General features: G+C 34.4%; 3 protein-coding genes across 4 annotated transcripts; all 3 read left to right on the forward strand.

The window, feature by feature from the left end:
• The first annotated feature begins 257 nt into the window (after nucleotides 1-257).
• Nucleotides 258-2776, forward strand: LOC141281619 (SLAM family member 5-like). 2 transcript variants are annotated; one of them, XM_073813557.1, is made up of 4 exons: nucleotides 258-824; nucleotides 1329-1607; nucleotides 1680-1858; nucleotides 2294-2776. In XM_073813557.1, exons 1-3 carry the CDS (start codon nucleotides 533-535, stop codon nucleotides 1841-1843), a joined length of 735 nt encoding a protein of 244 aa, XP_073669658.1. In that variant the 5' UTR covers nucleotides 258-532; the 3' UTR covers nucleotides 1844-1858; nucleotides 2294-2776. The 2 variants fall into 2 exon arrangements, with proteins under 2 accessions (XP_073669658.1, XP_073669657.1); XM_073813556.1 differs by having other exon boundaries at nucleotides 1329-1858.
• A 2159-nt stretch (nucleotides 2777-4935) lies between these two features.
• Nucleotides 4936-7182, forward strand: LOC141281643 (uncharacterized). The gene is made up of 3 exons (XM_073813641.1): nucleotides 4936-5341; nucleotides 6317-6562; nucleotides 6635-7182. The coding sequence occupies exons 1-3, from the start codon at nucleotides 4936-4938 to the stop codon at nucleotides 6775-6777; spliced, it is 795 nt and encodes a 264-aa protein (XP_073669742.1). The 3' UTR covers nucleotides 6778-7182.
• Nucleotides 7183-10794: 3612 nt separating this feature from the next.
• Nucleotides 10795-16470, forward strand: LOC135722947 (uncharacterized). Its single transcript, XM_065244382.2, has 3 exons — nucleotides 10795-11184; nucleotides 15807-16082; nucleotides 16208-16470. The coding sequence occupies exons 1-3, from the start codon at nucleotides 10893-10895 to the stop codon at nucleotides 16330-16332; spliced, it is 693 nt and encodes a 230-aa protein (XP_065100454.2). The 5' UTR covers nucleotides 10795-10892; the 3' UTR covers nucleotides 16333-16470.
• Nucleotides 16471-16892: the final 422 nt, after the last annotated feature.

A 16892-nucleotide genomic window follows, 5' to 3' on the forward strand; every position in this document is an offset into this window, starting at 1 on the left:
AGGTCTGTGTTTCTATTTGTTGGATTTAGGAGACATTCAGTGCTTCTGTTTTTTATCTTCATCTAAATTTCCCTTTATTTAAAGACTTGTTAGATGTTTTGGATTTGGCTGAGCAGTCGTCGGTGGCTCACCAATACTTTAATAATACATAAAGAAAAGTAAGCCGGACTAAAGTTTAGAGGAAAATAGTTTATTAAAGAAACTCTTGTAGCATAACCTTAGGATCAGACCTTTATGTGCCACAAACAATACAACCGATAGGACCTCCATGATAAAGTGTCCTTACTGTGGCCTAGTTCACACGGACATGGGTATTTTTATAATCGGGGTTTTTCCTCCTGTGGTTTAAAAAAATCCCCTCCACACATGCTCGGTTGAAAAGAAATTAACAAAAGCTCAACATTAGGACACCAGAAAGATGCAGTTGTTGCTTATAACACATTTGTGTTCTGCTGTTTCAGACAATCTTTAATCTTTGTCTCTGTTTGTGTCTTCAGGTGTGTTTGGTGATGAAGTGAAGTCAGTGTCAGTGATGGAGGGAGATTCTGTTACTCTACACACTGATATTGAAATAAATACAGATGATCACATACTGTGGAAGTTTGTAACTGGGGAGGCTACCATTGCTCACATTTTTAAAGCGTTGAATAGAGTCACAATATATGATGGTGTTCTTGATGAGAGATTCATAGACAGACTGCAGTTAAATAATCAGACTGGAGATCTCACCATCACAAATATCACAACCGAAGACTCTGGACTTTATCAAATAGTTATTAGAAACACTGAAAAGACGTCATACAGATTCCATGTTACTGTCTATGGTGAGTAAAGATTTAAAGTTGCTTTCATGTTTGTCCATGGAATTGCATCTGCATAAAAATAAATGTAATGTTAAGTAGAGTCCTTAATTTATTTATCTTTAATATTTTAACGGTGATAAAATTGACTTAAGCAGCAATTTCCCACAACAAGTCTTTATTTTAAATATAATTATACATATTATATTTTAAATGTTATGTATGTGTAGTTGTTGCACAGCACTTCCAGTTTTATAGTAAAAAGTATCCAGACCTCTTTTTCACATGCTGTGTGTAAATCGTAATACACGCACGCACGCACGCACGCACGCACGCATGCACACACACACACACACACACACACACATGTTGATGTGTGATGATGAGACAAACTTACTGTGACATTATAATAAACTCAATGTTATTCAGAGATCTGATTCAGACTCAAACTTCACTTCCGTCTTTGTGTCAATAAACAGATTTAATTTCTTAATCCTTTAATATTTTTATTCTTATTTTTTTTTACAGCTCGTATGCCCGTTCCTGTCATCACCAGAGACTCTTCATCAGTCTCAAACTGTGTGTTGATGTGTTCAGTGATGAATGTGAGAGATGTAAGAGATGTGAGTCTGTCCTGGTACAAAGGAAACAGTTTATTGTCCAGCATCAGTGTGTCTGATCTCAACATCAGCAGCATCTCTCTTCATCTGAAGTGTCTGAATGATTCTTACAGCTGTGTGGTGAACAATCCCATCAGTAATCAAACTCAACATCTCAACATCACTGATGTCTGTCAGCCGTGTTCAGGTGAGTCACAGGTGATGTTTGTGTTTATTCATTCACTTCATCTCTGTTTCATTTTGGTTTTTCTTTCCTCAGACTCTGTCAATTCTTGTGCTACGACTGAAGCTGTGATCCGATTGGTCGTCTCTGCTCTGGTGGGCGTGGCTGCTGTAGCTGCTTCTGTTGTTTTGATTTATGACATCAGATCCAGAAGAGATGAACAGAAGAGAACATCATACATCAACAACAATCACATCTGAAAGGCTCAAATCCAGGTGTTTAAAGAACCAAATGCAAAAAAAAAAAATAATGTCCAAAATATTAAATGATCTTATTTTCTTACTTTCTTTGTAATTCTTTTTTTAATAATAAAAATCATTCTTGTTTGTGGACTTTAAGGGACTTTCTTATAAAATGCTTCTTGATTCTGATTGGTTGATCTGTGGTTAAAGTCTTACGTCACACATCTTTCTTCTGATGAACACAACACTGCTGAAGCTCCTCTAGTGTCTGAACATCAAAACATATTCAGCTTCTAACAGAGATTAAAATAAACATCTTTAAATCATTTAGCATTTTATAATTATTGTGTCTTTATCTTTGCTTTTCTGGCTGCATACTCAATAAAAATACATATAATAAATATGATCTAAAAGTATATTTCTTCTTGTATTTATATTCTGCATCAGCTGTAAATTAAATTATTTCAGGTATGAATGATGCTGTAAGAAGTTAATGCAGTCGTATGTGAGTGACAGATAAAAGCATGAACACACATAATAATAATGATGATGTGTGATGTGAGTAATGTTTCAAAATTCACACTGTTACCAAAATATATGACATAAGTGAGAGTTCAATGTAAGTAATCCAGACTTTAATACCCACACAGAAGTTTATTTTAGCTTCATCCGTGTATTTGTCATTTCAGATTGCTGGAGATAATGTTTCACAGATTTCTGATCTGTTTGTTGATCTGTTGTCTGATTGGTGAGTTATAAATGTGTTTATATTTTAATTATTTCATGTTTTGTTCAGCAATTACATTACTTGTCTACACTATTCAACACTACACACATAAGATAATATTACAGTCTGTAGTTATATTGATTGTACATCTGTAACATCACTTTACTACTAGACATTTCACTTTACAATGCAAACTGTATATTTTGTCGCTCAGACTGTTGGTGTTAACAGTTTCGTCTGTCATTATTCACTAATTCATACTTATATGCATACTACATATCTAAGTTTTTTTGCTTTAATTATCTTGTATTTTCTCTAGAGAATTAAACATAAATAATGTTAATCTTTCTTGTTTAGTTTTCTTTTTCTTTCTAATCAGTATAATTGTAGTTCTAAAAATAGGTTTGATAGGAGCCTAAACATTCAGGTCTGTCAATCATCATTATGGGCGTATAGGCTATATAAGCAGCCTTCAGGCAATTTTTCCGGTATTTGGCCCCGCCCATCTCTGGAATCACATCTCCTCAAGATGAGCTTCAGCGCTCCGATTCATCTGGAAATAATTTTAAATACCACCGCAGCATAGTGATGGAGAAACGAAGCTTTTCTAAGCTGTGAATCAATTGAACCAATTTCGAAAATGTATTCAGTTTTTCGAAGCGTTCGAAACACCACACACGCTGGCGACACTGCTGGTCAAAATAGTGTAAAGCAAATGTGTCCAAACATTTTACACTTTTTTAAAAAAAATAATAGCAAGATTTTTATTATAATGTTTAAAAAAAATATTTAACTTAATTAAGACATAATTAAAAGTGTATTATGTGTTCTTAGTTTTATTTAGGGCAAACAAATCATTAAAACTAACTCCCCTTTTATCTCCCATTTTTGTCATTAAATCTCTCTATAAACAAAAATTAAACAAAATGGTAGTGTTATTAGTCAGAAGGATAAATGTTTTATGAACTTGCATAATAAAACTGACGAGTTCTTCTAATAGACACTGTTCATCATTTGTGATCATCTCCCCCTAGTGGTGAATCATCAGATTTTCGATATACTAGTTTTGTGTCTGCTCATAGGCCTACTATAAATCCAAATCTTGAGCGCAGTTTCCCAACGTGAACTTCTTGGGTAATATTCTACCCAGAGTGTAAAAATTATATGGCAAACACGTAATAGTATTATTATACGACGAAATGTTGTGTCACCAGAAACATTATTTCCGGAAAATGTGATAATTTGTACAGGATGCTCAAAGCATTTCAAATTCACCCGTAGGGCAAATGTTCTAAGTGATTGATTATGAATAGTATTGGTGTACAGAAACTTTCCATATGCCACAACCAACGTCTTGAAGTTTGCAAAAGTAAGAAACTTCAAAGAAGTTTTATTTAAAGAATTTCAAGCATGTGTTTAATGTTTCTTAGCAGTAGCGTCTTCTTCATTCCTCTTTCTAAGATACATACATGACTGTGATATCTGAATTTGAGTAAACCAGACATTAACATGTAAAGGAGAAGTTTATTTTAGCTGCAGAAGAGCACGCAACGGTGGATTTGTCATTTTACTACAAAGTGTTCATCAACTTTTAAAGAGTTTTAGGAGTTCGTCGTTTCACATTTCTGGACTGAAAATGTTTCACACAGTTTTCTTCTGTTTGTTGATGTGGTGTGGTGAGTAAAAAATGTGTTTTCATGATTTAAATTCTTTCGCTTTTGTATGCTTTACAACATTTGCCCATACTGTGATTAAGTTTTATTACTGATCTAGTTTAATCTCAGGTCTTTTTGGTTGATTTGGGTGACTTTCAGTGCTTCTGTTTTTTATCTTTATCTAAATTTCATTCATAAGGACTTGGATGTTTTGTATTTGGCTGAGCCGTCGTCCAGTGGCTTGCCAATACTTAAAAAATTCATAAAAGTAAGCTGGACTAAAGTTCAGAGGAAAATAGTTTATTAAAGAAACTCTTGTAGTAGCACAATCTTAGGATCAGACCTTTACCCAGTTAACAGAAAAAAGTTCTAAGAACGTTCCCTGAAAGTTCCCAAGGTTCCCAAAAACGTTCTGCCAACAGAAAAAGTGTCCAGTTTTCTTGACGTTTTAAGAACGTTTTGTGTTGTCTTAACATTAGAGGAATGTTACATTTTACCATTTTTAAACGTTATGACAATGTCATGTTTTAATGTTCACGCAATGTTTAAACAACAACTGTTTATTATATTGACTTGTTTGACTATTATGTAAATGATAGAGAAACATTGCATTTTATTATTCTGTTAGCTGGCCTGGGATATGTGCCACAAACAATAAAACACTGATAGGACCTCCATGATAAAGTGTCCAGGGGTTTAGTTACTCCTTAACCAAAAACACCAGAGAGATGCAGTTGTTGGTTATAATACATTTGACTTCTGCTGTTTCAGACAATCTTCAATCTTTGTCTCTGTTTGTGTCTTCAGGTGTGTTTGGTGATGAAGTGAAGTCAGTGTCAGTGATGGAGGGAGATTCTCTTACTCTACACACTGATACTAAACTACAGACAGCTGATGTGATCGAGTGGAGGTTTGGAAATAAATGTATTCGCATAGCTAGAATAAATAAAACAGCTAATATAGTCAGAATATATGCTGATGTTCTTGATGGGAGATTCAGAGACAGACTGCAGGTGAATAATCAGACTGGAGATCTCACCATCACAAACATCACAACTCAACACACGGGACTTTATCGAGTAAACATCAGAAAGACACCAAATAACCCATTTAGATTTAATGTTACTGTCTATGGTGAGTAAAGATTTTAGTTCATTCTAGTCATGTTGTGGCTTTAGAGTATGGAGGACTGTAAGTGCAAAAATTATAAATAAATAAATACATGTACAAAGAAATATATAAAACAAACATAAATAAATAAATAAATAAATAAATACAAAAATAAATATGCAAAGAAATATAAAAAAAAACATAAATGAGTATTGCAACTTTGATTTCTTTATTTTTATATTAAAATATTTTTAAAAATTTATTCATTTAAGTATTTAATTATAAATTTGTATTTATTCTTTTCCAAATTTATGTATTTATTTATGTGAACATTTAATTATTTTTTTACATTTATTTATTTATTTCCACGTTTATTTTTTCCACATGTATTTATTTATACATTTATTTATGTCCACACGTATTTATTTATACATTTCCGTGTCTGATATGTTAATGAGGAGGGGGCGTGTTTTTCTTCAGCCATAGCAATGGAGCACAGAGTGGCAATGCTTGTGTAGACGCGTGTTCTGAGGCCACAACAGTCACATCTTTTGCTCTTACAAAATGACACGCAAGGAAGAGCGTGGACAAGATTTTGAGTGTATTGCAAGTGAAATGAATGTTGAGAGAGGTGGGCGAAATGGCAAAAATCACAGTTTAAGTAATTAAATATCACTGTTTCTGTATGTATTTACAGGATAAGCATGCATATTCTTTACCCCGGACATCTCATTATAAACATCCATTCGAGATTCTTGCACACATTACAGAAACTGCATCTTTAACAGGTCTGGTAACAGAAAGTGAGACACGATAGGGTGTTCATGTGAAATAATCAAGTACACTGATCATATTTAATAAACGCCATATGCAGCTGATAGATCATTGATAGAGCTTGATGTCGACGAGGTTTGTGCACGATAAGGAGAAAAACCACACGCACTTTCACTGATGCCCACAAGCATATTGAATATTGCATTTGAAACGCGACTGAAAATCACTTTAATATTCGCTCAAATTGTTCCTTGTTGTGTTCAGTGATGAATGTGAGAGATGTGAGTCTGTCCTGGTACAAAGGAAACAGTTTATTGTCCAGCATCAGTGTGTCTGATCTCAACATCAGACTCTCTCTACCTCTGGAGGTTGAATATCAGGATACAAACACATACAGCTGTGTACTCAACAATACCATCACAAACCAAACTCAACATCTCAACATCACTCATCTCTGTCAGCCGTGTTCAGGTGAGTCACAGGTGATGTTTGTGCTTATTCATTCACTTCATCTCTGTTTCATCTTATTTTTTCTTTCCTCAGATTGTGTCAACTGTTGTGATACTACTAAAGTTGTGATCCGATTGGTCGTCTCTGCTCTGGTGGGCGTGGCTACTGTCACTGCTGTTGTTGTTTTGTTTTATGACATCAGATCCAGAAGGGCTGAACATGAGAGAAGATCATAGACATCAGTAAACACAAAACTATCTAGAGATGGCTGGTTTGATTTTTTTAACTTTTTTGTGGATAAGAGGCGATCAGGCGAGAGAGGATTTGAGAGCTTTGTTCATAATCCAGCAACATATTTATGCTTTTCTGTTCCTGTTTTAAGTGTGAGGACTGATGGCCTTCAGGAAACGGGAGTAGTCACTGTCTGTTTAAGTTGGGTTATGTTGATGTGTTGTATATACCTCATATATGTTTATTAAAATTCTTGTTTATATTGTCATCCATCATCGTCTCCTTCATCCTCCACCCACATACCGAAGCAACACTTAAACATTTTTTTATATTATTTTATAATTTTACATTTTAAATCTGTCTGCATCTTGGCAAGCTTTTCTGATTGCCTTCAAATATAGAAATATATAATAAACATACAATCTAAACCTTTAATCTGGGTCTACATTTATTGTGTAATACAAGTACTGATATTTTTTTTCACTCTTTAATTTTCAGTATTTTATAGATGACCAATAGTTTCCTAAACCTCAGGACAACATGATATCTTGACCATTACAGACAGTTTGCATTGAAGTCTGTGGCTTTCAATAGAATATTTTATTTCTTTCCCGTAGTTATTTTATTAAATTAAATGATATCTGATGTAAATAATAGTGTAAGATGTCAGGTAATGCAGTTGTATGTGAGTGACAGATAAAAGCGTTAGAGATATGAACACACATATAATGATGATGTGTAATGTGATTACTGTTTCTAGTGTCTTCTTCCTCTTTCTAAGACTTTAACACATAAAGGAGAAGTTTATTTTAGCTGCAGAAGAGCACACAACAGTGTGTTTGTCATTTTACTTTTAAGTGTTCATCAGCTTTTAAGAGTTTTAGGAGTTTCTTTCTGGACTGAAACCACTGGAGAAAATGTTTCACAGATTTCTGATCTGTTTGTTGATGTGGGGTCTGACTCTGACTGGTGAGTTATAAATGTGTTTTTTGACTTCAATTATTTCACTTTGTGTGTTTTACAACATTTGCATTTACTGTGATTATTATTACTGATCTAGTTTGAACTCAGGTCTGTGTGCTTCTGGTGGATTTAAGAGACATTCAGTGCTGCTGTTTTTCTAAATTTCCCTTTATTTAAAGACTTGTTAGATGTTTTGGATTTGGCTGAGCAGTATTCAAGTGGCTCGCTAATACTTTTATAATACATTAAGAAAAGCAATCCGGATAAAAGTTCAGAGGAAAATAGTTTATTAAAGAAACTCTTAGCATAACCTTACACTGTAAAAAGTAATATGTTGAGTTTACTTAGAAAACCTGTGGAAACCGATTACCTTAAAATTTTCTAGTAAATTAATGAATCATTTTTGAGTTAGTAAAACTTAAAACAGCTTTGCAGAGTTAACTTCTGTATACACAGAAATTACATGAAAACTTGAGTAAAGGTAACTCAGTATAAGTTCAGCTAACTTACTATTTTAATTTAAGCTTAGTACAGACAACTCAAACTAAACAGTTACTATAACATGTCTGCTAGTTCAAATTACTAGAAAAATGTGTGGAAACTAGGATCTCCCAAAAACTGGAATACTGAAGTTAATTTAATTCAATGCTCATGTAGACTGTACTTAAACTTCTCAATTCACTTAAGTTGGTATTTATTAAATAACATTTCATTAAACTTCATGATTAACTTTCTGTCAATCATTGATTAAACATCTTCATAAAAATGCCCATCACACTTTATAAAGATCAAGTGCTAATGCACTGATGACATGCACATTATTATTGTAAAAAGAAACAAGAAGTGTTGAATTGGGTCCATATACACCAAAGCAAATGATCACCTAAACGGTGACTTCACAGAAAACATTTTTACTACAAAAAATACATAAACAATACTAAGAGATTAAACCTAGCTCCAAAACATCTTATTAACAATGATTTAAGTGCCCCATCAGTTCTTATTCTTTAATCAAACATTAATCATTTAAATATTCAGGCGCAAGGGATTATGGGTATTCCTCACAGTACTTTGTACTTGTCATTTTAAATTCATAGCAAATCTCCTGTGTTAAATTAACACTGCTTGGTGTTTATCTAATCCACACCCAGATGGGTGTTAAAAACACTGAATCAGTGTTGAAGTTAATGAGATAATGAAGTGATTGAGTCATTAACATGGATGATAAGTTTAACTTCTAAAGAACTGCTGTAAATCTGGTTAATAAAGTAAGTCACCATTGTGCCGATTAGTGTTTCCTTTAGTTGGGTACTTGGGTCTTAAAGTTTAGTATTAGTTTCCTTCTGTTCATTGTGGCTTTGTGTTTATTAAACACATCTGTTAGAGCAGAGGACCATAAGAGAAATGAGGTCTTTCACATTTCAAAAATTCACATAAATCAAATCTATGGTGTAAAACAGACACGCTGAGACATCAACAATCAGTGTATAAAACACAATCATGGTGACAATCAACAACAAAGCTTCATACCGCAATGCATGCTGGGTACCAGGATTGTATAAAACTCACTCATAACTCCCATCATGCATTGTGACATGACAAAATTGTGCAACTTTCTTACCATTAACTGTCATCATTGTTGAGATTTGTATCAGAAGTCATGATGTCTCTCTTAAGCAAAAAAAAAAAAAACACTAAAGTATTATTCAGAACAGTGATGTATGCATAAAGCATTATTTTTATATGCTTCATTTTCTTTGTTTATAATCAAATGCTTTAATAAGAAGCGTTCAAACACATATATTTATTTAAATTTACTAATCAATAAACAATATCACATGCTCTGTAAAGGTTTTTCCTCTACATCAAGCAATGAAAAAATGGTGTAATTAAAACACTGCTGTAATTCCTAAATGAGGAGACTTGGTTCAGTGACAGTCAAGGGACAAATGCCTAACTAAAGGAAACGTTAATCACAATAATGGTGACTTCAAATGAACCCATGCAAACAAACACAAACTGGAGATTTAATGTGATACATTTTGTGGTAAATGTCTATTTGACTTGTGATTGCATCACGTCTGTAAACAGAAAGAAGATTTGTCTAAATCACGCGTGTGGATGCTGGAATAGTTGAGCACTTGTATTTTGTTCTTACAGCAGTTAAAAAGTTAAACTTATCCCTTTAGAAAATAACTCAAGTTATGATTTTAGTTTTCAAACAGAGATGATGATAAAGAGGCAAACATGATAGATTGCAGCTTTTGGAGGCATACACACAACAGTGTTCATTTAACACTGGGAATTTTGCTGTATTCATCTATTGCATTTAATATTTTGGCTTTCTTTATCATTTTAGTATTACTTTCTCCAGAAAAAGAGTCATTAAAATAAAAATGTAGTTGATTTGACACATAATTAACCAGCAGGTGTTCACCGTTAATGTCTTAATCATCACTTCATTATCTCATTAACTTCAACACTGATGTGTGTGTGCATGTGCATGTGCGTGTATGTGCGTGCGTGCGTGTGCTTGTGTGTTATTTCTTTGCACTATTTGAACAGTGAACAGTCATTTAGTACAACACACTCGATGCTTTAGAGTACTGCTTACTAAAGTTGCTTAGTTTAACTATTGCATTCACCTAAAAGTTCATACAGCACAGCATTATCAAGTAATATCAACAATTCTGTCCAAATTAGTTTTACTTACAAGCTTTTTTCAAGTAGATTCAGATATTACTTTTTACAGTGTAGGATCAGACCTTTATGTGCCACAAACAATACAACCGATAGGACCTCCATGACAAAGTTGCTTAATGTTGAGCTTTGATCAGACTTTGAGCGTCACACTTTTGTAATCACAGATGAAATGCAAATGCATCTGACAACATAAAATTCAAAATCCACAATCATTCAGACTTATAGTTAAACACCTAACAGTTTGTTCAGTTATGACATTATTCTCATCTAGAGTAAAATCATTTCTGTGTATGATGTTGTCTTTAATCTTCACTTACAGGAGCAGCAAACAGACTAAAAGTTTGGTACCATTATGATTTAATATTGATCTGAATAATATTAACCTAAACTGTAATCTTTGTCTCTGTTTGTGTGTGCAGGTGTGTTTGGTGATGAAGTGAAGTCAGTGTCAGTGATGGAGGGAGATTCTGTTACTCTACACACTGATACTGAAATACAGAGATATGATCTGATCGAGTGGAGGTTTGGAGATAAGGGTATTCGCATAGCTAGAATAAACAAAACAGCTAATAAGATCTCAATATATGATGATGTTCTTGATGGGAGATTCAGAGACAGACTGCAGGTGAATGATCAGACTGGAGATCTCAACATCACAAACATCACAACTCAACACACTGGACTTTATCTAATGATTAACAGAAAAACACCCAAAACCCCATACAGATTCAATGTAACTGTCTATGGTGAGTAAAGATTTAAAGTTGCTTTGTATTTTCACCTTCATTCCAGTCATGGTTTAAGCCCCCCCCCAAAAAACCCTCTGATCTTTTAAAGATTGAAAACATTTACCTTCACAAACAGATTTGATTATTATCTTCACTTCTAATTTGCTTCCCCAAGTCTGTGTTGCAGCTTTCCTTTACACTTTTAACACCTCGGTATCTGCTCAGATCAGCAGGTGGCACTGTTGTCATTCATGAGTTAATATTAATAATACAACACTGATCTGACAAATTGACAAGCCAAAATGCTTCCTCGTTTCCTCCCTCCTACCGTACATCTTATGACCCGGAAACTGATCGAGCTTTGCCATCTGTAAAACATTTTAATTATTTAATTGCACCGTGAGGAACGAGGAGTGAGAAGAAGTCATGAACGAGGATACTCTAAACTTGACGCACATATAAATCTCCTCCTCTTCACATTGCATGCCACTTCACATGTTAGTGCTTTGACTCCTTCGTTCTCGCCTTTTTTCTCGCACAAGTCACATGAAGTACACCATTTAGGACGCTGCATATACTGTGCAGTCTTTATTAAAACAAAAAATGGGGCAAAACCATTCACATGTTAACTCTTTCCCCGCCGCCAGCATTAAAAAAAAAAAACAAGTTGCCAGCCAGTGCCAGCATTTTTCATGATTTTAACAAAAGTTTAATGTCTTCCAGAAATTTTCATCTTTAAATATATAAATATATCAAATGAAAGAACAGACTCTCTGCTTATAGGCACTTGTTCTCTTTTTATTACCTCCATATGGGTAGGTTTCTTCAACAATAACAAATTTTGAGCAAAAAGCTGAGATAATTGCATTTTTATAAAGGACTTTTTAAGAGATCAGATTCAGAGGGGTTATCAAAACATACACAAGTTTGAACTGTTTATGGGCTTAGTGGATGGTTCAATGTTTTATAACTTGGATAAGATCACCTGCACTGCAAAATCCCGGGAGTTAAATTAACACTGCTCAGTGTTTATAGTGGTCCATCTCTAGAGTGTTAAAAAAAGTAACACCGAAGAGAGTTAAAATCTGCAATCTGTGACTTTCTCCTCTCTATCACCATCTCTGTTTGAAACCTAAAATTGCATTTTAGATCTTACTTGTAGAGTTATTTTCTTATCCTAGGATTAGATGTTGGCTGTTTCATTTAAAGTCACCATTATTGTGATCAGTGGTTGTTTTAGTTGGACTCTTAACTGTTAGCTAGTTAGTTTTTTCTAACTGTGTTTAAAACACATTGTTATAGCAAAGAATAAACAATTTTGTATATGAATATTGATAGTTAATGTACACTGTCAAACATAAACATTTAAATGAACAAATTTAATAATACAGTTTTTCCTCACTCTTCAAAAGCATCTTTTTCTGTTAAAAATGAAATACTACAGTTTAAGGTCCAGAACTCTCATAGCAGTTTGTTATTCTGAATGATTTTGATAGGGTGCACATAAAGCATTAACCCCTGCACAATGTGGATGCACAGACATCAAGAATCAGAGTATGAATCTCAACAATGGTGACAAAGAAAATGGTAAAAAAGTTCATTATTTATTCATGCCCCAGTGCATTCTGGGAGTCCTGGATGAGATTTGTAATTTGTTGATACCCAGCATGCATTGCAGCATGAAGCTTTTCATTTTATTGTCACCATCATTGTGATTCATACTCTGATTCTTGATGTTTAAGGGTCTACATTATATGGCAGTTAATCTGTAAGTGTCAGTGTTTAAAAATGATTCCGAATGAAAAACTGTTATGAGGGAGCTGGATATCATACTACAGTATCATATTATTAGCATAAATAATTACTTCTAGTAAGCAATCATTTTTAAATAAAGTGTTATTTGAAAGTATATCCTAACAACCATAGAAATGCACTAGTGTCTCCTCTTCAACCACAACAAACATGCGTTAAACACATGTAATTATAATAGCTAAAAAAGCTGAAAAGCTAAGACTAATGCTGCCTTCACGTGCTATGGGAAAGATGATATTTTCCATTTGTGAACTGGTATTTACCAGCGTGTTGTGTTCAAGTGCATTTTCCATTTGTGAACTAGAATTTACCATTGCTTTTGTTGTCATCAACCATTCATGACGTTGCTGCTACTCTCCGCCATTTTGAAAAGGTCAAAGGTAATCTCATCTCGGCAACTCGGACATCAAAATATTTTACAAGTTGCCCAGTGGAAAACACCACATGAGGGGTGTTCATGTGCATTTTCCAAGTGGGATTTTGGTATTTACCATAATTACGATAGCACGTGAAGGCAGCATAAGACTCAAGAGTCCAATTAAAACAACCACTGATCACAATAATGGTGACTTTAAATGAAACAGCCAACATCTAATCCTAAAATAAGAAAATAACTCTACAAGTAAGATGTAAAATGCAATTTTAGGTTTCAAACAGAGATGTTGATAGAGAGGAGAAAGTCACAGATTGCAGATTTTAACTCTCCTCGGTGTTACATTTTTTAAGCACGTAGGAGTTTTCCTTACTCAAACATGTTCTGAGGGCAGAAAGATTGTGATTGGTTCAAAAAACGACCAATCAAAATGCTCGTTACTGGTTTAAGCCCTCGGTGGAGCCTCCAAGGCAGCTTCTGCAGTGAAGCAGTTCGAGCTCACCGTTGGTCAGATGAGTAGCGCAGATATGGTAAGATAGGAACGAGACTGTTTTAGAATTCAGCTCGAAACATTTCGAGCATTTAAGTGACGCGTTTTCACATGTCCGTGGCATGACTTTTTTTTCGTGCCAGTTTCACATATTAGTTATTCAATTGTTTTTCCTATTTTCTTACCATTGTCGCTTGGGATTGGGGTTAGAACAACTTTCTGTTACATAAAATGACATCCTAACCCAACTCTAACCCCAACTCCAGGCAAGAACAATTTAAATTGCTGACAAATAAATGTAGAAACAATGCCATTCTAACCGCGAAAACAGTATAAAAATGTGCCGAAAACCACAAATCTAACCCCAATCCCAAGCGACAATGGTTTGAAAAAAGGAAAAAAATTGAGTAACCATTACGTGAAACTGGCACGAAAAAGAAAGTCGTGCCACTGACACGTGAAAACGTGTTAACACGTAACTTAAACGCCCGATACATTTCGAACTCAATTCAAAACAGTCACATTCCTATCTAACCATCTGCGCTACTCACCTGACCAACGGTGAGCTCGAACTGCTTCACTGCAGAAGCTGCCTTGAAGGCTCCGGTTGTGGACTTTCATTGGCCATTTTTGTGAACCAATCAAATTTCTTTCTGCCCCTGAGCTCATGTTTAAGTAAAACTCCTATCTGAACTGGTTTGGGGAAAAAAATCAAGCCACCCATGCTGCAAATGGTGAACACAGGTGACAAAAGTCAAACACAATTAAAGCACAAGTGTCACTACTTGAACACAACAACTCAAAATTGATCACACTTGTGTCTAATGATATGAGTGAACATATACAGTAAGCCAGAGAGCACTGGTTTGTGAGGCCCTACAATGAATAGAAATCTGTGTGGAAGAGTTTGTCTGAGAGAAGGTCGAGGTGGTCAGCGAAGACAAAGAACAGTAATATCTGATGAAATCAAAGCTACTGTGATTGACCATGATCTGCATAAGATTTCTGTTTTGTCTTTTTGTACAAGTGCTAAATGCACAGTTTTTTTTTGCAACATGCATTTAGCCTACAGTGTACAATAAACATTTATTTCTCAAGCTTTATGTCCTGAGCATTGTGTTTTCTATTTTTCCACATAGTGTTTAGTGACTGTTCCGTAGTGTTTTTAATTTTGATTGACCCTGGGGAACGATTTGACAACAGTTCAGTTTTGAGCACAGAACTGTTTTGAGGTGAAAGTTTGGTTTGGCAAGAAGAGTCTGTGGTTTTGTGAATATAGCTTGAAAACTGGGTTTTGTGTTCACAGTTTAGAGAAAAGGAGAGCCGCATTCAAGAAATGTGACTTAGCAATCGAAAAAAACTAATAACTACACAAAGCTGTTAAAACAAATTAACACTTTTTGTACAATTCTAAACCTAATCATTTTCATCAGTTTACAACCTCACTTTTTTCGTTTTTAATAAAACACAGACAATGTAATAAAAATTAAATAAAACATTATTGTGACAGACATCACAATAAACTTTCATTCAATACATTAAGCCTCTGATAAAAGCAGCTCTAAAAATAAAGTTTTAAATGTAGGTTTGGGAGGAGCCTAAACATTCAGTCCTGTCAATCATCCTGAGAGCCTATTCCAGTGACGATTCATCAGGCATCCCGGCATCCCTCCTCCTCCCCAAATCTCCTCTATTTCGCTCATTCCTCTCTCTGTACTGTCTTACCATGGAGGGTTTGAACTTGGGGCTCAAGCCGAGCCTTGGGTTTGAGCTCCCTCTGAGGACAGCAAGCCAAGTCTTATTTTACCATAATTCAATAGACTGAATGCACAGGTGAACTTGTGAACTTACTGTTAATGTTATTCAGAGATCTGATTCAGACTCAAACTTCACTTCAGTCTTTGTGTCAATGAACATCTCTCATTTATTAATCCTTTAATATTTTTATTCTCTCATGTTTTACAGCTCATCTGCCCGTTCCTCTCATCAGCAGAGACTCTTGTTCAAGCTCAAAATGTGTGTTGTTGTGTTCAGTGTTGAATGTGAGAGATGTGAGTCTGTCCTGGTACAAAGGAAACAGTTTATCGTCCAGCATCAGTGTGTCTGATCTCAACATCAGACTCTCTCTACCTCTGGAGGTTGAATATCAGGATACAAACACATACAGATGTGTACTCAACAATACCATCACAAAACAAACTCAACATCTCAACATCACTGATCTTTGTCAGACGTGTTCAAGTGAGTCAATTGTGTTTTTTTTCTTTAAACAATCAATGTAATTTATATTTTCTGTATGTGTTGTTCACAGTGTTTGTGTCAGGCATTTAGGACAGATTTACACTAATGATTATTGTGTATTGCAGATGTCATTACTTTAATAGTGTTGATAATATCTGTTGTGCCACTGGTGTTCGTGTCTGCGGCTGTGATTTATTGTTTCTGTGGAAAATCTCAACAAACTAAAGAAGAAGGCAAGAATTATTTATAAATTACTATAAACATTCATTTTGTGAAAAACAAAACGTTCACCTCTTGATTTTCTATCCAACACTGCTGATTCATATTATAATAATAAAGTAAAATAAACTCATTATATTAGCTGCTGTAAATAAAGATGTGAAGCTGCAGTTGTCATTTGTTAATCAGTTGATGATTTATATGTGATGTTAAATACAGATTGTAAATGTATGATTCACGTGTTTGTGTTTGTAGATGAGAAAAGTTTGTCAGAATACACAGAGATCATCTACAGACTTCAGATCAGAGATGACTGAAACATCACATCTGTACACTTTCATGTGAATATGAGTGAATTCATAGCAGATGTGTAAAACTTCAACAGATTTATGTTTATCTGATCAGTTTGTGTGATATTAATGTTTCTCATGACAGAAATCATCTGATAGATCTGTGTATTAACATCCATTTGTGTTTCATTTCATTATTTCATTTATCATTCATTCAATTAATTTACGTACTAACCATTACTAATTTAAATATATATTTATTGATTATTTTATCATTTATTATTCTTTTGTTATTCAACTT

The sequence above is a fragment of the Paramisgurnus dabryanus genome, chromosome 24 (genome assembly GCF_030506205.2).
Source record: "Paramisgurnus dabryanus chromosome 24, PD_genome_1.1, whole genome shotgun sequence".
Taxonomy (NCBI): domain Eukaryota; kingdom Metazoa; phylum Chordata; class Actinopteri; order Cypriniformes; family Cobitidae; genus Paramisgurnus; species Paramisgurnus dabryanus.

Coding starts and splice junctions, on each gene's coding strand:
- LOC141281643 (XM_073813641.1), top strand. CDS start 4,936: ATGCAGTTGTTGGTTATAATACATTTGACTTCTGCTGTTTCAGACAAT. Junction 5,342..6,316: donor ATTTAATGTTACTGTCTATG/GTGAGTAAAGAT, acceptor CGACTGAAAATC/ACTTTAATATTCGCTCAAAT. Junction 6,563..6,634: donor TCTCTGTCAGCCGTGTTCAG/GTGAGTCACAGG, acceptor TTCTTTCCTCAG/ATTGTGTCAACTGTTGTGAT.
- LOC141281619 (XM_073813556.1), top strand. CDS start 533: ATGGAGGGAGATTCTGTTACTCTACACACTGATATTGAAATAAATACA. Junction 825..1,328: donor ATTCCATGTTACTGTCTATG/GTGAGTAAAGAT, acceptor TTTTTTTTACAG/CTCGTATGCCCGTTCCTGTC.
- LOC135722947 (XM_065244382.2), top strand. CDS start 10,893: ATGGAGGGAGATTCTGTTACTCTACACACTGATACTGAAATACAGAGA. Junction 11,185..15,806: donor ATTCAATGTAACTGTCTATG/GTGAGTAAAGAT, acceptor CATGTTTTACAG/CTCATCTGCCCGTTCCTCTC. Junction 16,083..16,207: donor TCTTTGTCAGACGTGTTCAA/GTGAGTCAATTG, acceptor TGTGTATTGCAG/ATGTCATTACTTTAATAGTG.